The sequence below is a fragment of the Macaca fascicularis genome, chromosome Y, assembly GCF_037993035.2.
Source record: "Macaca fascicularis isolate 582-1 chromosome Y, T2T-MFA8v1.1".
Lineage (NCBI taxonomy): Eukaryota > Metazoa > Chordata > Mammalia > Primates > Cercopithecidae > Macaca > Macaca fascicularis.
In genome coordinates, this window is record NC_132903.1 from 3887640 (window position 1) to 3912568 (window position 24929).

General features: G+C 41.6%; 1 protein-coding gene across 1 annotated transcript in view; it reads left to right on the plus strand.

Moving 5' to 3' along the window:
• The window catches only part of LOC141409541 (matrix-remodeling-associated protein 5-like), a 62869-nt gene that overhangs the window by 15654 nt on the left and 22286 nt on the right, over positions 1–24929 (plus strand). The window contains exons 3-5 of the mRNA XM_074030582.1: positions 8087–8216; positions 8459–8849; positions 13197–18170. Of these exons, the coding sequence (XP_073886683.1) occupies positions 8087–8216; positions 8459–8849; positions 13197–18170 (5495 nt within the window). The remainder of the gene's footprint in view (positions 1–8086; positions 8217–8458; positions 8850–13196; positions 18171–24929) is intronic.

Here is a 24929-nt window from a genome sequence, read left to right on the forward strand (position 1 = left end):
AGGATTTCCTCACTTCAGCATAACTGACATTGGGGCACTATTACCATTTTGGATAGGAACATTCTTGGTTTTATGTGGTTGTCATGTGCATTGTAAGATGTTGAGCAGCTTCCCTGACCTTAACCCGTTAGATGCCAGTAGCACCCGCTTCCGTATTTGTGATCACCAAAAATGTCTACACATGATTACAAATGTTCCCTAGAAGCAAACTTTTCACTGGTTGAGAACTACTGCCATAGATAGATAATAGGCAGACAAACAGAAAGACAGAAAGACAGACAGATGATAGAATGATTGATTGATTGATAGAATGATAAAGATAGATGATAGATAGGTTGACAGGTAATAGGATATTAGATGATAGATAAGATAGACGATAGAATGATAAGTAGGTAGACAGATTGATCAGTGACAGAGATATATGAAAAGTAGGTATGTTGATAGGTAGGTGATTGTATAATTGATAGAGTAGATATATGTATATAGAAAGGTGCTAGGTAGATGATAGATATATGTGATGGATGGATAGATAAAAGAAGATAGATAGATAGATAGATAGATAGATAGATAGATAGATAGATGAAAGATGGTAGGGTAATAAGCAGATGATAGAATGATAGCTAAATAGGATGATAGACTGATAGATGATAGAGATAGATGAAAGGTAGGTATATTGGTAGGTAGATGATAGGATGATAGATAGATGGAATAGACATAGATACAGAGACAGATGATGGATAGATGGATAGATAGATACCCAATACATAGCTGGATGCAATGGATAAATAGGTAATAGATGATAGATAGATAGATAGATAGATAGATAGATAGATAGATAGATAGATAATAGATAGATGTGATGGATGATAAATATATGATTGATAGAAAGATGGATGTGATGGATGGATAGATAATAGATAAATAGATGTAATGGATGAATAGATATATGATTGGTATATAGATAATAGATAGATAGGATTATAGATAGATTGATAGAAAGATAGATAGATAGATAGATAGATAGATAGATAGATAGATAGATAGATAGATAGTAGATAGATACAGACAGATAGACAAATTTGCGCATGCTAAAGTAAGGTTACCAAATTTCTGCAATCTTGATGTTTAGGACTGAAACAATCTGGGTTGTAGGGGCTGTCATGTGCATTACAGGATGTTGAGCAGCATCTCTATAGAGAACGAATCAATGGCTGTGCCATAAAGTGGGCAAGCTTGGTGAGTCTGAGGAACAGAAAGACGGCCAATAACTCTGAACTTTATGGCAAATAGCAAAATACCAGAGAGCTAGCTAATTGTCCACCATGGAATATTCTTCTAAAATGATGAGGCAATGCCCGAGTGGACCAAGAATGAATCTCTGGAAATAAAAGGAGGCATCTTGGAGCAGGGAGTTAAGAAAGTGAATGAACTGTAAGTCAACCTATAATTGAGTGAAACACTGAGGTAGCACCCAAAAGCAACTTCCTAATCAGGGTCAACAAACCAAACAGTGAACTTTTATATAAAGCAATGAAAATCTCTTGATGTCTTCCTCCATTGGGAATGCCTTGCTGCAAGAGAGCTGTACATGGTCACACCCTTTTGTTTCTGAAACCTTACTTCAAATCTCAGCTCTCCAGAGTCCTGCCCTAGACATTGGACAGCCAAACCCCTCTACTCTCCTTCGTGTCCTTTAGTTATTTCCTTATGAAATTTACAACTACCGGAAATGATCTTTTTCATTATTTTTACCCTTCTAGTCATCCGTCTTGCTAAGAGAGCTGAGCCCTTGCCTATTTGGTTGACCCACCCAGAATAGTAAGTTGCAGACACACAAAGCTCAAATTATAGCTGTGACTGCGTTGCAGAATGAATCCATGCATGGAGAATCTGTAGCAGACATTGTTTCATATTGAGGGAAGTTCAAACAGCATCTGCCTTATTTTTCCTTTTATTTCTCCATCTCTAAAAGCATTAGAGCTTGTTTTCAGAGCCCACTACATCCTGAAGGCACATACAAAGTTGACCTGTACAATGTTTCTGCAATTTTCTAAAGTAAAATTCGAATGGCATTACATCCACTATTGTAGGCTCTACAATTCAGTACCATTTAGTACATTCATACTATTGTGTATATATCATCTCTATCTTGTTCCGAACATTTCCACCACCTCAAAAGGAGATCTCATATCCGTTAAGCAGTCATGCTCTACTCCCTCTCCTCCTCCAGCCTTTGGGAACCACCACTTTATTTTCTGTCTCTATGAATTTGACTATTCTGAACATTTCATTTCTATGGAATCATATAATATACAATTAATATACATAGAATCATACAATAGATCAGCAGTCCCCAGGCTTTTTGGCACCTGGGACCAGTTTCAAGGAAGATAATTTTTCCACAGGTTGGGGAGGGGGTGGTTTTGGGATGACTCAAGCTCATTACATTATTGTGCACTTTATTTCTTTTATTATTGCGTTGTAATATATAATGAAATAAATCTACAACTCACCATAATGTAGAATCAGTGGGAACCCTGAGCTTATTTTCCTTTAACTAGACAGTTCCCTCTGGGGGTGACAGGAGACAGTAACATATCATCAGGCATTAGATTCTCATAAGGAGTGCATAACCTAGATCCCTCGCATGCACAGTTTAGAATAGGGTTTGTGCTTCTATGAGACTCTAATGCTGTCACTGATCTGACAGGAAATGGAGCTCAGGCAGTAATGCCAGCAACGGGGAATGGCTGTAAATACAGATGAAGCTTTGCTGGCTCACCCACTGCTCACCTCCTGCTGTGCAGCCTGGTTCCTAACCGGTCCGGTACTGGTCTGTGGCCCGGGGTTCGAGGACCACTGCAACAGGTGATCTGTAACGGCTTCTTTCAGTGAACAACAGGTTTCAAGGGTCACCCACATGGTAGCCTGTGTCAGAGCTTCATTATCTTTTGCAGTGTGCCTCTTAAGCAATGATTACTGCCACTGCATAGTGATTTTGCAGAGAATTGATTTAAAGAGTGAACGAGAAAATGTGCCTTGTAGACTTCTATTCTGTAGTTGGCATTTCTAAAACATATATTTAGACTCTCTTTGCTTCTCACTCATGTGCACTGCATTATTCCTCATGGTTGGTATTTCAGTCAAACAAAAACCTCTGAACAATTCTGAGGATGCCATTGGCAAACCCACCCTGCAAGAGTTTCTTGGCCCCCTCTAGTATGCTACATCATCTGTGCTTGTGTTTAAATAAGAATAAACAAGGTACTCCCTTAAACATAAAAATGGTGACCAGGTGCAGTGGCTCATGCCTGTAATCCCAGCATTTTGGGAAGCTGAGGCAGGCAGATAACCTAAGGTCAGGAGTTTGAGACCAGCCTGGCCAACATGGTGAAACCCCATGTCTACTAAAAATACAAAAATTAGCCGGACGTACTGGCAGGCACCTGTAGTCCCAGTTACTTGGGAGGTTGAAGCCAGAGAATTGCTTGAACCTGGGACGTGGAGGTTGCAGTGAGCTGAGACGGTGCCAGTGCACTCCAGCCTGGGAGACAGAGTGAGACTCTATCTCAAATGAATAAATAAATAAAACAACATTTAAAAAATAAAAATGGCAGCTTAGGATGGTCATTATCTGTGACTGACACTTCATTTACCCACAAGATGGGAACTTAAAAACCCTGCAAACACAGTAACAACAACAGCAATGTCCCCATTATAGAGGAAAGGAGACTCGTGGAAGGCACTGAATACATCCAAGAATACACAGTCACTATGATAAAATACAGGTATCTTGAGACCAAAACTTCACCTTGCATTCAGAGACCATTAACTGAGGTGGGAAAGGCTATCAATATCCACTTGACACTTTATTTTATTTAATGAGTTGAAACATATGGAATCAGGCTGCAGAGTTCCTCAAAACATAACATGGCAAAGAATGAATTAGAAATGTATCAGATTTCTACTTTGGAGTCAGCTGAAATCAGGTCTGAAATTGGTCGTTTCAGTGTCTCAGAGAAGAATCATTGAATGGACTTGTTTACGAATAGTATGATTCCTGTATGATTTTTACATTATTCATATTATGTATAAATATTTGAACATCTGAATATGTTTTCATTGAATGTCTTTATTCATATAACATATTGCTCATTATTCCCCTGCCTAACTGCGTTTTAGTTGCCATTTTTAACTCGCGGATTCTTATCATGTTTCTTTTTGTGTCTTGCTTGGCTATGACTTTCCCTTGATCTCCCTGGTGTCAGCTTTGTTGTACCTATTCCCTCCAGAAACTCTGTGGCAGTCCTTGACACAAAGCAATGTCTGAGGGGCTACAGACATTATGTCCTTTAACCCACACATGGCTCTCTGAAAAAAGAATCCTCAGCAACATTACTAATGAAGAATTTGAGCTTCCAAAAAGCTTGGTAACTTCTCTGGGATAACCAGCAGGCAAGTGAAGTGTGCCTGACTTCAAAACATGAGGCCTGGCTGGTTGCAGTGGCTGACACCTGTAATCCCAGCACTTTGGGAGACCGAGGCGGGTAGATCACTTGAGCTCAGAAGTTCAAGACCTGCTTGGGCAACATGGTGAAACCCCATCTCTACTAAAAATACAAAAATTAGCCAGGTGTGGTGGTGTGTGCTTGTAGTCCCAGCTACTCAGAAGGCTGAAGTGGGAGGATGGCTTGAGCCCAGGACACAGAGGTTGCAGTGAGCCAAGACTGTGCCACCACACTCTGGCCTGGACACCAGAGCCAGACCCTGTCGAGAGAGAGAGAGAGAGAGAGAGAGAGAGAGAGATCTTTCTATGCTTCTATCTCACCTGTACACACTGGGACCCCTATTCCCCACCCAACTTGCAGGAGTCAACACCTTCCTTTCCCTTTATTATACTCTGCAGGAAACTGCTGAGCTCATGATTGGAAAAAAATGCACCTCTTTCTTCTCTTACTTGGAATTTTACCCATGGAGGAAGTTCATGGTCCTTAACATGAAATAAAACTTCATGCCTTTGAATTTCATTTATCTTTGCAGCATTATATTTTGGGGAGTTTTGCACCATGATTCTGTACATTTGAACTCACTAAATAAAATACAACATCATGTAGATATTGACAGTTTTTCCCACCTCAGTTCACAGTGTCTGAATGCAGGTTGTAGCTTTGGTCTCAAGATGCCTGGATTTTACTCTCACTGACTGTATTCCTGAATGCATTCAATGTCTTCTGGGAGTCTCCTCTTCTCTGTAATGGGGACATTATTGTTGTTGTTACTTGTTTGTTTGTGGAATATTTAAGTTCTAATCTTGTTTTAATAAGACCAAAATACTACTAGGTAATAGGAAAAAGCTTTGGAAAGGAACATTGTGTGGTTTAACCCTCTTCTTCCTTATTACTTGAAAGTTTGGAAAGTCCCTTCCTTCCTTCCTTCCTTCCTTCCTTCCTTCCTTCCTTCCTTCCTTCCTTCCTTCCTTCCTTCCTCCCTCCCTCCCCTCCTTCCCTTCCTGCCTCCCTCCCCCTCCATCCCTCTCTCCTCTCTCTTGCTCTTCCTTCCTTCCTACCTTTTTCTTTTCTTTCTTTTCTTTCTTTCTTTCTTTCTTTCTTTCTTTCTTTCTTTCTTTCTTTCTTTCTTTCTTTCTTTCTTTCTTTCTCTCTCTCTCTCTTTCTTTCTTTCTTTTTCTTTCTTTCTTTCTTTCCCCTTCCTTCCTTTCTTCCTTCCTTCCTCCCTGCCTCCATCCCTCTATTTCCTTCCTTCCTTCCTTCCTTCCTTCCTTCCTTCCTTTCCTTCCTTCCTTCCTTCCTTCTTTCTTTCTTTCTTCCTTTCTTTCTTTCTTTTTTTCTTTCTTTCTCTCCCCCTTCCGCTTCCCCTTCCTCTTCTTCTTTCCCTTTCCCTTTCCCTTTCCTTCCCTTCCATCCCCTTCTCTTTCCTTTTTGGTTTTGCTCTGTTGCTCAAACTAGAATGCAGTAGCACAATCATGGCTGTCTGCAGCTTTGACCTCCTGAGTTCAGATTGTCTTCCATGCTCAGCCTCCTGAGGAGCTGGGACCACAGGCATGCATGACTACACCAAACTATTTTAGTATTTTTTGTAGAGATGAGGTTTCACTATGTTGCCCAGGCTGGTCTCGAACTTCTGGGCTCAAGTGATCATCCCCCCTTAGCCTCCCAAAGTACTGGGATTATAGGCATGAGCTGCCATGCTCAGCCTGGAAACTTTCTTGAATCTCAGTTTTTGCTGTGGAAAATTGCCTGCTTCATGGGGTTTAGGTGATAATGGGTGAAAAGCAATATAAAGAGGACAAGGCTCAATTCCAGCTAAGTCTCCCACCTTCTATGGAATCCACAGCTTGCCATAGGATACACAAATAGCTATGAGCCCAATTCTTTTAATATGTTACCTCTTACCAGTGTTAAAAAAGCAGAACTTAGCTGACAAGACACTGGAATAATGTGTAAAGCATGGAAAATGTCATGTAATCAAGAAGAAAGAACCTCTATTTATGATTTTTCATTAACTACTTGAGTGAAAAATGATGAAGAGGAAATAGGATCATCTTTTAGTGTATTTTCTACTACACCATATTGAATCTATACAACATTATTTCAATAAAGTGGGATGCATTTAATTCCAAATGATGTTTTCTTTTTATAAAATCATCTTAAAGAGAAAAGTGCAATTATGAAAGAAGCTCTTTGAAGAGTTTGAAACAATCAAGATGAATGGTTTTTCAGGGTAGAGCTTATAAATTTCCTGCACTCAAGAATTCGTAGCTGAAAGATGCTTCCTAAGGCTGGGTCTTAGGGGAGTCACAACTAACCCAGTATTTCTGTTGACTTTGGAATTGTAGTCCAGATTTGGGCACATATGAGTGTGAGAAAACTGAACCATGCTAGCATCTGCTGCATTTAGCTATGAGCTGTCCACTTGTGTTCTCTGCTAATTGATTTCCTTTTATTTAGTTGATAAGGAGAAGCAATCAATTATATCAGGCTAGATGTGTTATATCTCAGCAGAAACAGTGATTTATGGTAACAGCATGCAGGCCTCTCTCTTCATTTTTCAAACTTCTTATCCAGGAATCAAGTTTAAGCATTAGTGTTTGCTATTGCCAATATGGCAACAAGAAATTTCTAAATAGGTCAAGAAAGCACCTTGACAATTATATATGCAGCAACAACAACAAAAAAAAACTAAAAGAACTCACCTTGAGGACCGGTTACAGGAAAAAACAAAACAAAAAAGAAACCTAGCATGTCCACAAATAACTTAGATTATCCATCAGACATATCCATGGGAAATAAGAGTGTCGGCGCTGTAGTCAACGTTTATATTTGGCCCTTAGCAGGGAGCTCTCTCCTTTCTTACCATATGCAAAGCAAATTCCAATTCTGTGGATTTTCCCATCCCTGCTAGCCATGTGTCACTCTTTATTACTGTCACTTTAGCACAGAGTTTCCAAGAAAGAGACATGTGGAATAGCCTCATGTTGAATTCTAAATCCTACTGATGGACATCAAATAGCCTCCTGACCACATTAGCATATTCTAAGTCAAGTTCTCCATGAATGTTCCTTAGCAGAATGAAGACAAATAAATATGGGTCACTTTCTTCCTGACTCCAGAGAGAGACAAGGACACAAATGGATAAATTTCTTTGGGAATGGCACCCCTATAACCTCAGAATCACTATTTCATGGCCAGGTACAGTGGTTCATGCTTGTAATCCCAGCACTTTGGGAGGCCTAGGCAAGAGGATCACATGAGGCCAGGAGTTCCAGATCAGCCTGGGCACATAGCAGGACCCTTTCTTTACAAGAATAAAAATAAAAAATTAGGCAGGGATGGTGGCCTGTGCCTGTAGTTCCAGCTACTTGGGAGGCTGAGGTGGGAAGACTGCTGGAGCCTGGGAGATTTCACCACTGCCCTCCAGCCTGGGTGATGGAGTAAGATTGTCATAAATAAATAAATAAACAAACAAACAAACTCACCATTTTACGAGTTTGCTCTTGAGCAGGTAAGGGAAGGGGGGAGTTAAGTATTTGCTATTTCTTATCTTTATTATCATTATTATTATTCCTTAGGTTTAATAGCATACAGGCCCTGCCAGAAACCTCATTTGCAGGGCTGACCAAGTTGGAGTTACTTACGATTCATGGCAATGAGATCCCAAGCATCCCCGATGGAGCTTTAAGAGACCTCAGCTCTCTTCAGGTAAACCCGCGGCATTTATAAGTGTCACTAAGTGCATCCTCTAAGACCAGTAATAAAGAATGGGAACTATGTCATTCTCTTTAATGATCGATAAAGCAGCTTTTTTTTTTTTTTTTTTTTTTTACATGAAAGACAAGCTTCATGTCATTACTCCCCAGCCCTTTGGTTTCTGTTTGGGGTTGCGGCTTTTTAAACTATAAACAGGATCCTTTTGTTTTGTTTGTTTTCCCCTGTCCTTGTAGGTTTTCAAGCTCAGCTACAACAAGCTGAGAGTGATCACAGGACAGACCCTCCAGGGTCTCTCTAACTTAATGAGGCTGCACATTGACCACAACAAGATCGAGTTTATCCACCCACAGGCTTTCAATGGCTTAACGTCCCTGAGGCTACTCCATTTGGAAGGAAATCTGCTCCACCAGCTGCACCCCAGCACCTTCTCCACGTTCACATTTCTGGATGATTTCAGACTCTCCACCATAAGGCACCTCTACTTAGCGGAGAACATGATTAGAACTCTTCCTGCCAGCATGCTTCAGAACATGCCGCTTCTGGAGAATCTTTACTTGCAGGGAAATCCGTGGACCTGTGATTGTGAGATGAGATGGTTTTTGGAATGGGATGCAAAATCCAGAGGTAAGAAGAGAGAAGAAACCATTTCTAGTTGCACACTCTTATCTTTTTGGAGATGGTCCATTCTTGAAGGAAGGTTCTTATGTTGACTTATTCATCTTGCCTTGGGCGAAATCTGAGCATCTAATCAGTAAGACAGGAACTCACACTTTAAACATTAGCCACTTAAATGTTAAGACACCTCCATTCCCCAGAGCCAATGCAGTTATCCCTTAGTTAAATGTTGTGCTAACATAATCAGTTACATACGGTTGATGTGGGTTGTCATGGAATGGGTATCTGGAGGATCATGCCAGCCTTGGACTGCAGCTTAATGTGGGAAACTGGGACTGAGAAGGGACTCTGAATGCATGCTCCATGAGGAAGTCACAAAGAATGCCTGGCAAAGAGCAGGCTGGTGGGAGCAGGGGCTACAAGGTCATTGTTTTATGGACAAGGAAGCAATGCGCAGTATTGATCCAGAGAGCTATGAAAACAGCCAGGACTTATGCATAGGAGTTGCAACAAAGTAGGTCGTGGTTCCTTCCTTCCTTCCTTCCTTCCCTCCTTCTGTCCATCCCTCCTCCTTCCTTCCTTGTTTCCTTTCTTCCTTCCCTCCCTCCCTCTTTCCTTCCTTCCTTTCTTCCTTCCCTCCTTCCTTTTCTCTCCTTCTTTTATTCCTTCCCTCTCCCCTCCCTTCCTTCCTTCTCTCCTTCCTTCTTGCCTGTTCTCCCTTCCTCCTTCCCTCCCTCCCTCCTTCTTTCCTTCCTTCCTTCTTTCCTTCCCTGACTCCTTCCTTCCTTCTCTCCTTCCTTCCTTTCTTCCTTCCATCTCTCCTTTTCTTCCTCCATTCTTTCCCCCTCTCTCCTTCCCTTCCCCCTGCTTCTTTCCTCCTTCCTTTCTCCTGCTTTTCTAAGTCCTACCTTGCAACCTATCCACATCCCCAGATTGCATTGTGTTCACCATATCCTGAATCTATTTCCTCAACTCCATTCTCACAGCCACTGGCCTAGATCAAGCTCCTTTCCTTCTCTCTCTGGTGGGAAAGGGGAGCATTCTAAACAAGTGTCCCCATGGCCTTGTCAGCCCTGTTTTCCATCCACTCTCTACAAAGCAGTGAGAACAGTTTTGCAGAATGCGCATCCAGCTAGGCCACACCTCTGTGTAACTGATTTCCATTGCTTTTAGGATAAGATGCACATTTGCACTTTCCCTCCAAGAAGTCTCCACACAATGGTCGCTCAATGTGTCCCCACCGTTGTCTAGCATTGTGGCCTCATTTTTCTTCTTATTCACCTATTTCTAGCCACATGGCCTTCCTTTCTGTTTCTTGCAGCTTCTAAACTTATTTCTATCTCAATATCATTGGATTTGCTCAGTTGCCTACTTGCAGATCTTTACTGCTAGATGTTCAAAGGGCTTGATTTTTCTCAGCTTTTAGAACTTCATTCCAAGAGGTCATCAAGCAATGGATGTGGGAAAGACAGAGGTACACGCACGTGTGAATGGTCTTAACCAGAAAAGACACACACCTCCTCCACTCATGTTTCATTGGTGGGAACCTGTCCTCACACCACAGTGGATGCAAGGGGCCAGAAAATGCATTTGGATGGCTATTTTGTAGCAGCAACACTACATTATGGATGTGGACCTATAAAGCTTTGCTGGGCAAAGAACCATCTTTGCTACCGTCTGAAGATAAACATGCATGTCTTTGTCTGTGCATGCCTATGCATGTATGTGTCTCTGCACATGTGTGTACATCTGCATATGCATAGATTTGCATGCATGTGAAAGGAAAACCAAGACTTTAAACTATTAAAGTTAGTTTTATGTAGTGATCCTTTCTGAAGATTGCAATCCCAGAATCTTTCAGAAAGTTTCTATTAGACTGTTCCATAGCAGTGTTTCAGCCCACAGCTTTTACACAGGTGGTGGAGCTTCTGCAGGTGCTCAGAAGTCACATCAAATGTGGTCAGAATTCACATCAGATGTGCTCAGAGGTTACATTAGAGCTGATTCTCATCAAAGTTTGGGTGCCAGGGGACATCTGCTTACAGGTTACAGAGGCATAGTCATTAATCCTGCCAGACATTATCTTATGTGCAGAAAGAGGCAGGGGCTAGGAGCATTGAACTCATCTTTTCTAAAAGTGCAGTGATTCAGGCAAGTGACATGCGGGCCTGTGCTCCATCCTGCTCGTCATCTTCAGGGCATTCATTTACAGGCTGTGCTCATTCCCTGAACCCTGAAACTGAGCTGGCCAAGGGATTTTGTGAAATGCTGCTGATGTTTGCTGGTTTGTCTCACAGCATGTATGTGTGTGGGTATGAGTGTGAGTGTGTGTATGTGTGTTGGGGGGAGATGTGCAAAACAATCCTATTTGCATGTTGAAGTGTTTACTTTGAATGTCACACAGAAAACTGGTCAGGAGGGCAAAAGGAAAGACAGCAATGTCAGTTAGGAGGTTTACAATTGTCCAAGTCATAGATGAAACAGTGTGACTGGCTTTTTCCCAATGGGAATGGTCAGAAGTGGTTGAGGACTTTCAAGAAAAACTCCTAGTCTTCCAGTTTCCCAAGCTGAGAGAGTATGACATCACTTACTGAGATAGAACAGGCATGAGACTCTATATTTAGGTCAGGGAGAGAATATAAGTTTGTTTTGTAGATGTCAGTTCAAGGAGCCTTCATGCTATCTAAAAAGACATATAAAGAGGCAATAGGGTGTGGAACTCAGAGAATGTGTTTGGACTAGAGAAGCTCATAAGATAGTCATCACTGGCAGGTGGATGGTAATTGGAACCACACATGTGGGAGAGACCATTGATGCTGAAGCAGACCAGGAAAGAAAGGGGCTTAGGACCAAGTCAAGGAGGACCCAGTCAGCAAAGATTCAGGCAGAGGAGGAAGAGCAAGCAGTGACTGAGACTGAGTTGTGGCCAGAAAGGATGAAGAAAATTCCAGAGGATTTCATATCCGGGAGACTAAGAGGACAATGTGAACTCAAAAGCAAACCCTCTGCGAAGTATTTACTATAGAGAGAGTTATAAATATAGATATAGTTACCTAGATACATACATATTGATTATATATACATTATATATTATAAATTTATACATATAGAGTTATAAATGCAGATATAGTTACCTATATACATACATATTGATTAAATATAAATTATATATTATAAATTTATAAATATAGTTATAAATACATAGTTACCTAGATACATACATATTGATTATATATAATACATTATAAATGTTTAAATAATAGTTATAAATACAGATATAGTTACCTACATACATACATATTGATTATATGTAAATTATATGTTATAAATTTATAAATATAGAGTTATAAATATAGATATAGTTACCTAGATACATACATATTGACTATATATAAATTATATATTATAAATTTATAGTTATAAATATAGATATAGTTACATAGATACATACATATGATTATATATTTATATAAAATATATAAATTATATATTTTAAATTTATAAATGATTTATAATATAAATATGTTGATTATATATTTATATATAAATAAAAATGTATATCTATAAATTTATATATTGTTATATCACGATTTTTAAAAGTAAATATGATGTGATACATGCCAAAGATTCTTCCTTTTACCTGAAAATGCTTTCATGGGTTTATATACTTGTATCCATATATATTTATATATCATTTATATATATTTAGATATATACACACATTGATTACATGTCTATATATCTACATATTTATATATATTTATTGATATATCAATATGTTTATATATCATGATAGATATATATCTATATATTACATAAATATATATTAAGTTAGATATATATTTGTATATATTGAGATGATATATATCAAGATTTTTTGCATATATGTAGGTTTATATATATCAAGATGAAAAAATAATAAAAAGTAGACATGATGTGATACATGCAAAGATTCACCCTTTTACCTAGAAATGTTTCCCCAGTTTGCAGTTATTTATACAGATTCTTCTAAACTTTCACAGAAAGTACATTGTATAACATATGTGAGTGAAACTGTTTTCTTTAACTTAGAATGTTTTTAAAATACCTGTTAGTAAGCATTTTAAGGTATTTTAAAGTAAAAATTATTATTACTGGTTAAGCAGTTATAAAGCACCCATTAGTTACCACACAGTGTGCTAAAACTGTGGTTTGACATAAAGCCTCAAAGGCAACTCATGTATAGGATTCCTTGTTCATGGGATTACAGCTGAGTGATAAAGATGCAAACATAGGCTTTATCCTCTGGCCATGTGCAAGGCGTGTCATTTTTTGGCTCCTTACCCTATTGAGTGTCTATTTGCTTATTTGTTTTAGGAATTCTGAAGTGTAAAAAGGACAAAGCTTATGAAGGCGGTCAGTTGTGTGCAATGTGCTTCAGTCCAAAGAAGTTGTACAAACATGAGATTCACAAGCTGAAGGACATGACTTGTCTGAAGCCTTCCATAGAGTCTCCTCTGAGACAGAACAGGAGCAGCAGTATTGAGGAGGAGCAAGAACAAGAAGAGGATGGTGACAGCCAGCTCATCCTGGAGAAATTCCAACTCCCCCAGTGGAACGTCTCTTTGAACATGTCTGACGAGCACGGGAACATGGTGAACTTGGTCTGTGACATCAAGAAACCAATGGATGTGTACAAAATTCACTTGAACCAAACGGATCCTCCAGATATTGACATAAATGCAACAGTTGCCTTGGACTTTGAGTGTCCAATGACCCGGGAAAACTATGAAAAGCTATGGAAATTGATAGCATACTACAGTGAAGTTCCCGTGAAGCTACACAGAGAGCTCATGCTCAGCAAAGACCCCAGAGTCAGCTACCAGTACAGGCAGAATGCTGATGAGGAAGCTCTTTACTACACAGGCGTGAGAGCCCAGATTCTTGCAGAACCAGAATGGGTCATGCAGCCATCCATAGATATCCAGCTGAACCGACGTCAGAGTACGGCCAAGAAGGTGCTACTTTCCTACTACACCCAGTATTCTCAAACAATATCCCCCAAAGATACAAGGCAGGCTCGGGGCAGAAGCTGGGTAATGATTGAGCCTAGTGGAGCTGTGCAAAGAGATCAGACTGTCCTGGAAGGAGGTCCATGCCAGTTGAGCTGCAATGTGAAAGCTTCTGAGAGTCCGTCTATCTTCTGGGTGCTTCCAGATGGCTCCATCCTGAAAGCGCCCATGGATGACCCAGACAGCAAGTTCTCCATTCTCAGCAGTGGCTGGCTAAGGATCAAGTCCATGGAGCCATCTGACTCGGGCTTGTACCAGTGCATTGCTCAAGTAAGGAATGAAATGGACCGCATTGTATATAGGGTACTTGTGCAGTCTCTCTCCACTCAGCCAGCTGAGAAAGACACAGTGACAATTGGCAAGAACCCAGGAGAGCCGGTGATGTTGCCTTGCAATGCTTTAGCAATACCCGAAGCCCACCTTAGCTGGATTCTTCCAAACAGAAGGATAATTAATGATTTGACTAACACATCACATGTATACATGCTGCCAAATGGAACTCTTTCCATCCCAAAGGTCCAAGTCAGCGATAGTGGTTACTACAGATGTGTGGCTGTCAACCAGCAAGGGGCAGACCATTTTACCGTGGGAATCACAGTGACCAAGAAAGGGTCTGGCTCGCCATCCAAAAGAGGCCGACGCCCAGGTGCAAAGGCTCTTTCCAGAGTGAAAGAAGACGTAGTGGAGGATGAAGGGGGCTCAGGCATGGGAGATGAAGAGAATACTTCAAGGAGACTTCTGCATCCAAAGGACCAAGAGGTGTTCCTCAAAACAAAGGATGATGCCATCAATGGAGATAAGAAAGCCAAGAAAGGGAGAAGAAAGCTGAAACTCTGGAAGCATTCGGAAAAAGAACCAGAGACCAATGTTGCAGAAGGTCGCAGAGTGTTTGAATCCAGACGAAGGATAAACATGGCAAACAAACAGATTAATCCAGAGCGCTGGGCTGACATTTTAGCCAAAGTGCGTGGGAAAAATCTCCCTAAGGGCACAGAAGTACCCCCAGTGATTAAAACCACAAGTCTTCCATCCTTGAGTCTAGAAATCACACCACCTTTGCCTGCTGTTTCTCCCCCGTCAGCATCTCCTGTGCAGACAGTGACCAGTGCTGAAGAATCCTCAGTAGATGTATCTCTACTTGGTGAAGAAAAGCACATTTTGAGTACCATTTCCTCAGCCAGCATGGGCCTAGAACACAACCACAATGGAGTTATTCTTTTTGAACCTGAAGTAACAAGCACACCTCTGGAAGAAGTTGTTTATGAGTTTTCTGAGAAGACTGAGGAGATAACTTCCACTGAAGGTGACCTGAAGTGGACTGCAGCCCCTACATTTATATCTGAGTCTTATGAACCATCTCCTACTCTGCACACCTTAGACACAGTCTATGAAGAGCCCACCCATGAAGAGACGGCAACAGAGGGTTGGTCTGCAGCAGATGTTGGATCCTCACCAGAGCCCACATCCAGTGAGTATGAGCCTCCATTGGATGTTGTCTCCTTGGTTGAGTCTGAGCCTGTGCAATACTTTGACCCAGATTTGGAGACTAATTCACAAACACATGAGGATAACATGAAAGAATACATCTTTGCACACCTTACTCCAATCCCCACCACCTGGGTTAATGACTCTAGTATATCAAAGTCATTTGAGGATTCTACTATAGGCGAACGAGGTGTCCCAGGCAAATCACTTTTACAAGGACTGACAGAGAACATCCAGCTTGTGAAAAGTAGTTTAAGCACTCAAGACACCTTACTGATTAAAACAGGTATGAAAGAGAAGTCTCAGACACTACAGGGAGGAGATATGCTAGGGGGAGACCCCACACACTCCAGAAGTTCTGAGAGTGAAGGCCAAGAGAGCAAATCCATCACTTTGCCTGACTCCACACTGGGTATAATGAGCAGTGTGTCTCCAGTTAAGAAGCCTGCAGAAACCACAGTTGGCACCCTGCTAGAAGAAGACACCACAACAGCAACAACAACTCCAAGGCAAAAAGTTGCTTCGTCATCCACCATGATCACTCACCCTTCTCAAAGGAGATCCAATGGGAGAAAGAGATTACGCCCCCACAAATTCCGCCACCGACACAAGCAAACCCCACCCACAACTTCTGCCCCATCAGAGACTTTTTCTACTCAAACAACTCAAGCACTTGAAATTAAGATTTCAAATCAAGTGGAGAGTTCTCCAGTTCCTACAGGTTGGGTGGATAACACAGTTAATACCTCCAAACAGTTGAAAATGGAGAAGAATGCAGAACCCATATCCAAGGGAATGCCATGGAGAAAACACGGGAAGAGGCCAAAAAAATATCAATATACCCCTCCTACAGTGAGCTCAAGAGCATCCGGATGCAAGCCCAGCCCTTCTCCAGAAAATAAACATAGAAACATTGTTACTCCCAGTTCAGAAACTATACTTTTGCCTACAACTGTTTCTCTGAAAACTGAGGGCCCTTATGATTCCTTAGATTACATGACAACCACCAGAAAAATACATTCATCTTACCATAAAGTCCAAGAGACACTTCCAGTCACATATAAACACACAACAGATGGAAAAGAAATTAAGGATGAGGATGCCACAAATGTCAACAAACATAAAAGTGACACTTTAGTCACTGGTGAGTCAATTACTAATGTCCTACCAACTTCTCACTCCTTGGTCTCCACTATGGGAGAATTTAAGGAAGAATCCTCTCCTGTAGGCTTTCCAGGAACTCCAACCTGGAATCCCTCAAGGACAGCCCAGCCTGGGAGGCTACAGACAGACATACCTGTTACTACTTCTGGGGAAAAACTTACAGACCCTCCCCTTCTTAAAGAGCTCGAGGATGTGGATTTTACTTCTGAGTTTTCATTCTCTGTGACAGTCTCCACACCATTTCAACAGGAAGAAGTTGGTTCTTCCACAACTCTCTCAAGCATAAAAGTGCAGGTGTCTTCAAGTCAGGCAGAAACCACCACTCTTGATCAAGATCATCATGAAACCACTGTAGCTATTCTACTCTCTGAAACTAGACCACAGAATCACACCCCTACTGCCGCCCAGATGAAGGAGCTAGCATCCTCGTCCCCACGCACGATTCTCATGTCTTTGGGAGAAACCACCACCACTAAGCCAGCACTTCTCAGTCCAAGAACATCTCAAACATCTAGAGATTCCAAGGAAAATGTTTTCTTGAATTATGTGAGGAATCCAGAAACCAAAGCAGCCCCAGTGAACAATGAAGGGACACAGCATATGTCAGGGCCAAATGAATTATCAACACCCTCTTCTGACCAGGATGCATTTAACTTGTCTATAAAGCTGGAATTGGAGAAGCAAGTATTTGATAATATGAGTCTACCACATGGCCCAGATGGCCACCACCAGGATGGAAGAGTTCATGCTTCTCACCAACTAACCAGAGTCCCTGCCAAACCCAAACTGTTCCTACCAACAGGAGCAGTGAGGCTGCCTGAAATGTCCACACAAAGTGCTTCCAGATACTTTGTAACTTTCCAGCCACCTCATCACTGGACCAACAAACCAGAAATAACTACATATCCTTCTAGGTCTTTACCAGAGAACAAGCAGTTTACAACTCCAAGATTATCAAGTACAACAACTCCTCTCCCATTGCACATGTCCAAACCCAGCATTCCTAGTAAGTTTGCTGACCGAAGAACTGACCAATTCAATGGCTACTCCAAAGTGTTTGGAAATAACAACATCCCTGAGGCAAGAAACCCAGTTGGAAAGCCTCCCAGTCCAAGAATTCCTCATTATTCCAATGGAAGATTCCCTTTCTTTACCAACAGGACTCTTTCTTTTCCACAGCTGGGAGTCACCCTGAGACCCCAGATACCCACTTCTCCTGCCCCAGTAATGAGAGAGAGAAAAGTTAATCCAGATTCCTACAACAGGATACATTCCCATAGCACCTTCCATCTGGACTTTGGCCCTCCAGCACCTCCGTTGTTGCACACTCCGCGGACCACGGGGTCACCCTCAACTAACTTACAGAATACCCCTCTGGTCTCCTCCACCCAGAGTTCTGTGTCCTTTGTAACATCTTCTGTCCAGTCCTCAGGAAGCTTCCACCAGAGCAGCTCAAAGTTCTTTGCAGGAGGACCGCCTGCATCCAAATTCTGGTCTCTTGGGGAAAAGCCCCAGATCCTCACCAAGTCCCCACAGACTGTGTCCATCACTGCCGAGACAGATGCTGTGTTCCCCTGTGAGACAACAGGAAAACCAAAGCCTTTCATTACTTGGACAAAGGTTTCCACAGGTAAGATGTTTAAGCATCTACTTTTTTTTTTTTTTTTGTCAATTTTTATTTTATTGGCTAGCAATATAATACATTAAAACAGCATGTGTTGAACAACATAAGCACATTAGGAGAAATTTTTATAACACATTTGGGGAATTGTTTTTACTTGAATAAGCGTTTATTGTTATTTTTATAATTTCAGCTTTTGTTTTAGATGCAGGGGGAGCATGTGCAAGTTTGTCGCATGGGTAGATTGCGTGATGCTGAGGTTTGGGGCACAAATGATCCCATTACCCAGGTAGCTAGCACAGCACCCGATAGGTGGATTTTTCAGCTCTTGCCACCCCTCCTTCTCCTCTCTAGTAGTCCCAAGTATCCATTTTTCCTATCTTTATGTCCATGTGTACCCAATCTACACTTTAACCAGAGTGTAGGAGAAAGTTACCGGAGTCTTACTTTAAGCACAACCAGAAACTCAGAAAATAATGAATTGTTAGGATGTCAGGAGTCATCTGAAAACTTAGATCTAAGCATGTTTTTCTTCAGGGACAGGAAGTGAGGAACTAGAATGAAAGTGAGATTTTAATGGAGCCATGGAAACATCTAATAGGTCCTTTGGATAGAGAATAACTCAGGTTTGAAATATTCCATAAGAAAGCCTCTCAATTTTTTCAGTTGACTCCAGTACAAATGCCTTCAACCACCATGTGAGGGCAGAGTGGATGTGAGATGTGGTCTGTAAATCCCCCTTGCCCTTTTATCAGTTTGCAAAGGTAAACCCAGCTTAGTCAGAGATCAGGTTATAGTCTTACAAGTGCTATTCAGGTGCTTCTTTGATTTGGACCTAGACCTATGGTTGTGTTAGTCTGCTTGGGCTGCCATGACAAAGTACCACAAACTGGGCAGCTTAAGTAACAGATAGTTATTTTCTCACAATTTCAGATGTTGGAAGTCCAACATCAAGGTATTGGCAAGATTGGTTCCTTCCGAAGCCTCTCTCCTTGGCACGTAGATGCCGTCTTCTTCCTACGTCATACATGGTCAAACTTGTTTGTCTGGGTCCTAATCTCTTATAAAGATACCAGTCCTGTTAGATTAGAGCCCATCCTACTGACCTTGTGTAACCTTAATCACCTTGTTAAAGACCCTATCTCCAAATGCAGTCACATTCTGAGTTCCTGGGGGTTAGCACTTAAATGTATAAATTTGGGGGGACACATTTCAGCCCACAAAAAATGGTTTATAGTTGGAATCCTGAGACAGACATTCAAACAGCATCCAGCTTCCTAAATTGACCATCTGCTTTCTCCAAATGGCAGAACAATTTCTAGGTTACAGAAGAAAATAAAACTACAGAATCACAGCCTGGACAAAAGACCATACTTTTTCTCCTTTCTCTTTCCTTCTCTCTCAACACAAATGTATCTTCAGCTCTGGATTCTGATCAGAGGATTGCGTGTGTGTGTGTGTGTGTGTGTGTGTGTGTGTGTGTGTTTCGCCTTCATTTGGATAATACAAAATGATTTATGCTGCTAGCACTTAGCTGTACTTTCTTTGTACTGCTTTATCTCCCAAATGTTGGAAGTATTCCAGAGGTTCACAGAGATTCTGAGCCTAGGGCAATTGTTTACTTCTTTGATAACCTTAGCACTTGAAGTCATAGGTTTTCATAATTTCTTAATTAATTTTGCTGGAAGTGGGAAATGGGGGACACCATGGGTTATTTATTCCAAAAGGGTTATGTCCTTGAAGGAACCCATTCTCCTTCTGGGAATACCATTTGTATAAATCCTTAGGGTCCTTCACACCCTATGCCATTTCAGAGCATCTTTGAATTTTGCCCCTGCACCAGAAATTCACGCACATTTTTCTGCTACACTTCCTGGAATCAGCTCTCAATGCTGGCTGCTCATTTGTTAGCTAGCTCTTGTTTTTAGATAAGAGCTATTTCTCTCAATACATGGCCAAATGAGATTTGTTCACATCCAAAAGTGTTGTAGTTGCATGTTGTGGAACTACATGGCATGACTTTATCATGCCTTTGTTTTCAGATAAACTAAGCTCTTTTATTGAGGCATCAGAGAGAAATGGAAGGCACCTTATAATTGCCCCAGGAAGTGTAACAATAATTGGCAGGAGGTTTCAGTGGTCCTTCCCTTGCACTGCAAACCAAATGAAAGACAGGCACTCTTGTACCTCTGCATCATAAAATGCTTCAGTGGGGAGGTGGGACACCATGAGTGAGAGTCAGCAGGTTGGTGTCCATGACCATGCCCATGGTCACCTGTCATTTGGGAGGGCTCAGCTACAAAGTTGGTGGCATCTTGGCTGCATTGCCGGAAAAGTAGGGAGATTATATCAGCACCAAGAAATACTTGCTCTCCAAGACCTGGTGGGCTGTGCAGACTCACTGGGCTGCTGCTGATCCTGGCTTTGGAGGGGACAGCTGTGGTCTTGGCTGCTTCTGTAAACACACGAGAGCAGTGGCCTTTTTTCAATGTCTGTTCTGTGTTGGAATAATCTATCCACTATGAAGTTATTTTCATAGTGACAGCAAGTAATTTTGCAGGTGGGTGAACACCAGATGCTTTGTCAGAGAGTATGAGTTCCCCTTGAGGATGGAAATGATGGCAAGCTTGCAGGATTTGAAAGCTTTAACCTAAGGGTGAACTCCCATATTAGAGAAAGTTATTAGCAAAAGAGTCTGAGGCACTGGTTAGAATGAAATGAATGGTGCACAGGAAAAGTCCAGACCCAGGAAGATCCAGTAATATGGGAGAAGAATGGAAGTTCTAAAATTCAGGGCTGTCTTGGGCTTCCCTGTTTAGAAATGTAGGTTTTATTATTACATTTCATCATTAACAAAAGTCCATGAGATCTGTGGAGGATAAAGGTGGAGCTTTATTTTCTTTTTAAAGAAAACTATCTCTAGATTGGGTGGACATAACCTTCAGTGTGAGTAAAAAAATGTGCTATCTGAAGAACAAAGGAAGTAGAGACAGTTCCTATACTGGTTCCCAATCAAGTCCATTTACACAAATTAGGAATTCAAGTTTGTTTAGTTCTGATTGGTCCAAATATTTGAGCCCTGATTGGGTGATTGCCAAGCCCCAAACTGGAAGTCTCTGGCAAGTTGTTTGGCAAGAGATACTGCTCTAAGGACAAACAGCATTTGACTGCTGTTCTGTCACCCTGCCATGGTTGCCTGGTTCTGTTTTATAAATTTGGGCATCTCTCTCAGTCACAGGAGATTCATGTTATGAGAGTTTGAGGTCTCATTTACAGTTTCATTGTATGCCTGTATGATTAGGCCAACAGATCAGGAGATGACTGCCATTAAAAAGATAGTTTGTTACTCAGGTACCAGGACAGAGCACATCACATCATGCAAGGCCACAGAGGAAAGCACCAGGTTTGGTTAGGAAGCAGAGTAATAGGGAGAAAATGTGGGCAAGCACCTTTTTTTTTTTTTTTTTTTTTTTTGCAGTTTCTATGGGAAGAAACAGGCGAGGCTTAGAATTGAATATTTTGAAAAATGTCAGCAGGCTCGGCAGCACATGGGGCTGTCACTAGTTTGTGTGGTACCTGACCCTGGGATAGTTAAGGCTAGAAGATAGTTACCTGGAATCAGACAGCCCAATAAAGGAGGTGGTTAGGGTGTGGTCTCTGGATTGATTGGTTTGCATATGGAAGGTGCACTCACAGGTTATCCCGACCCGCGGGATAGTCAGAGCAGGCCCTGGAGGAGGGGGTGGGAATTTTGGGAACAAGAGACACGAGAAATGGAGACAAGACAGTGCTCTGATCAAGTCTCGTTTAATGGCGGTAATGCACTGCCTTATATACACTTGGAAGGGAAGGGGTTGGGCTAAGGCAGAAATGATCTCATTGCCGAGGGCGTGGCCAGGTTAGTTTCGGTTTCTCCGGTCGGACGTCATGTTGTGCTTGCGCTATTAAGTAACAATTTTCCCGGGCGTGGGAAAAGTGAGTGAAGAAGAAGCAGGAAGAGCGCCATCTTTAATGAGGTATTAGTACAGGGGAAAAAAGGCAAAGATAGGGAGAAGGTGTGGGGTGGAAATGAATATAGCTCAGGCGTTTAATCCTCAATTATTATTCGCTATGGCCGGGGCGTGCAGCTCCGGACAGGCCCCCCTTTTTATATTTTTATAAGAAAACCCCTTGGGAACTGCGCCTGTCTTAGGTTGAGTCAACTCACCCCCACCTTCTAGGCCCGTCATGGGATAAGGCAGCAGGAAGGGTGGCCCTCCTGTCTTAGGCTCCGATGGAGATAGTGTCCTCTTACCCGTCATTGACTGTCCAGTTCAGCACACAGGGGAGGTGGTCTTATTAAGGTAAATAAGACTCACTGTTTTCAGTCATCTCAAGGCGATGATAATGGACCTGTATAGGTTTGGCCTGGAAGGCCTCAATTTGTTGTCTGACAAATGCCATAAGCTTATTAAGGATTATAGGCCCGAGAGTGAGGAAGAGTAAAAGAGTGAGTAAAGGACCAAGAAATGGCAGGAGATAGGGGAGAAGTCCATCGAGGCCAGTCCATAGTGGATTGGCGGCCAGGCCTTTTCTGCGCTTTTCTAGTTCTTCTTGCAAAGTTTTTATCTTATCTCTGATGATTCCGGATTTGTTGGCGTAAAAACAGCACTTTTCCTGTAAAGCCAAACATATCCCTCCCTGTTCTGCCGTTAACAAATCTAGACCTCTTCTATTTTGGAGAACTACTTCAGCTAACGAGTCTACTTGGTCTTGTAAATCTTGTATAGTACTGGATAAAGTCTGTACATCTGAGATTAATTGATTGGATAATTTAGTATATTGGGTTAGTGAGACTCCTAGGCCTGTGGCTCCTGTAGTAAAAGCAGTGGTGATTCCTAGTCCAGCCAACAAGGGAATAAATTGTATGGCTCGTTTCGGTCTATAAATAAAATGTTCAATAGCGGGGATGGGGATAGGTTCATCTCCAGGGATTATATCAATGTCGGGGAGAAGAGTGGCCAGAACACAAAGCCCTGTCCAATTTGTAGGTAGATACGTATATGCCATGTTGTTTCCACAAACGAAAACCGAGCCATTTATAGCACACAAAGGGGTGGTGGCATTGATTATGGAAGTACAGTTGCCAAACACAACATAGCCTAAATCAATTTCTTTAGTGTTATTATATGATGGTGAAAAGAGGCAAGAGGAATTAGAAAACGTCATCGGTTGAACTAAGGGGGGGGGTAATAGGACAGGAATTATTTACTAAGGATTTATTTGAGTAATTGACATAGGACAATGAAAGGTTGGGTATGGCTAGAGGAATAGGGGGGCCCATTTTAAGACAAAGCCAACAATCGTGGGCCAGGCTTGTATTGGACATTTGAAGTAAATTGTAAGTAGCATTGAGGATATCAAAGGTTTGGGCATCGAGCCTAAAATTATCTCTAAGCTCAGGCAGGGCTAAAGGGTGATATTGAAGTTCAGGATATGAAGCTTTATGAATTTCTTCTAATTCTTTCTGGACGGTTTTAATTCTTGTAATATCTAATGGGCCTCCTCCATCAGAAATGTGAATGGGGGCAGTAGTGCTCCAACAAACAGGCTTTCCTTTTTGGCCGTTACAAGGAGATTGTACAAGTTTATTAGTGGATCCTAATACTTGTACATCATTGATGCCTCCAGTTTGTGTTTTTAGTAACGTGGCCGTATAATATGTTCTATTGCCTGATTTGCATTGTTGATAGGATGTATAACAGGAACTATGTACAGAAGATTGGAAAGAGCTACAAGGGCATTCTAGGAGCGGCCCGCTAGGTGAGGTATCTCTTGGGGTAGACTTACATTTCCATAACTGGTTTGGCATTAGGTAAGCTGTCTTGCCCGTGCAGGTCACCTGGGTGATTCTATCTGACGGAGGTGCAGATATTTGTCCCCCTCTGCAGTCACAAGGCTGGCCGTATTGTTTTCGTAATAATTCTCTTGCCTTACGAGGGTCACCAAAACCTGCATAGACTGTCACTATGTTATATAGAGCGATTATTCTCCGAAGGAATTTCATGTTAGGCTTCATTTTCTGAAAAACAAGAAGGAAAGAACTTCTCAGGGAGATTTATCTTCCCTGGACTGACAATGGTTATGATTTATTTGTCTTACCAATCTTTCAGGCAGCCATCTGGCTGCATCATTTTTTTGTGAGAAGATGCATACTGAGCCTCTTCCCCAAATTAAAACTGGATCGGGGCCATGCCATGAACTATCAAGTGGATCTTTCCATTTTACCATTGCAAACTGTTTTTGAGATTCAGGATGCCAGAAACGGTCGGCAGCCGATTTTCCATGACTGTCCAAATTTAAAAAATTAAGGATAAACAGGGCATGATTGAGTATGTTTCTGGGGGTACCCTTCACGGGGTACCAGCTCCCCCCTTTTAATTTTGTGATAATAGTTTTTAATGACAGATGAGCTCTTTCTACTATACCTTGTCCTTGGGGATTATAGGGAATGCCTGTGGTATGTTTAATTTGTAGGGTATTACAAAATTGTAAGAAGGTTTTGGCTATATAACCGGGGCCATTATCTGTTTTGATTTGTTTGGGTATTCCTAAAATAGAAAAGCAGTGTAATAAATGAACTATGATGTGTTTGGTGGCCTCTCCTGTTTGGAGAGTTGCACTGATGAATCCACTATAGGTGTCTATGCACACATGGATATATTTTACTTGACCAAATTCTAAGTGGTGAGTAACGTCCATTTGCCAAATTTCGTTGGGGATGAGTCC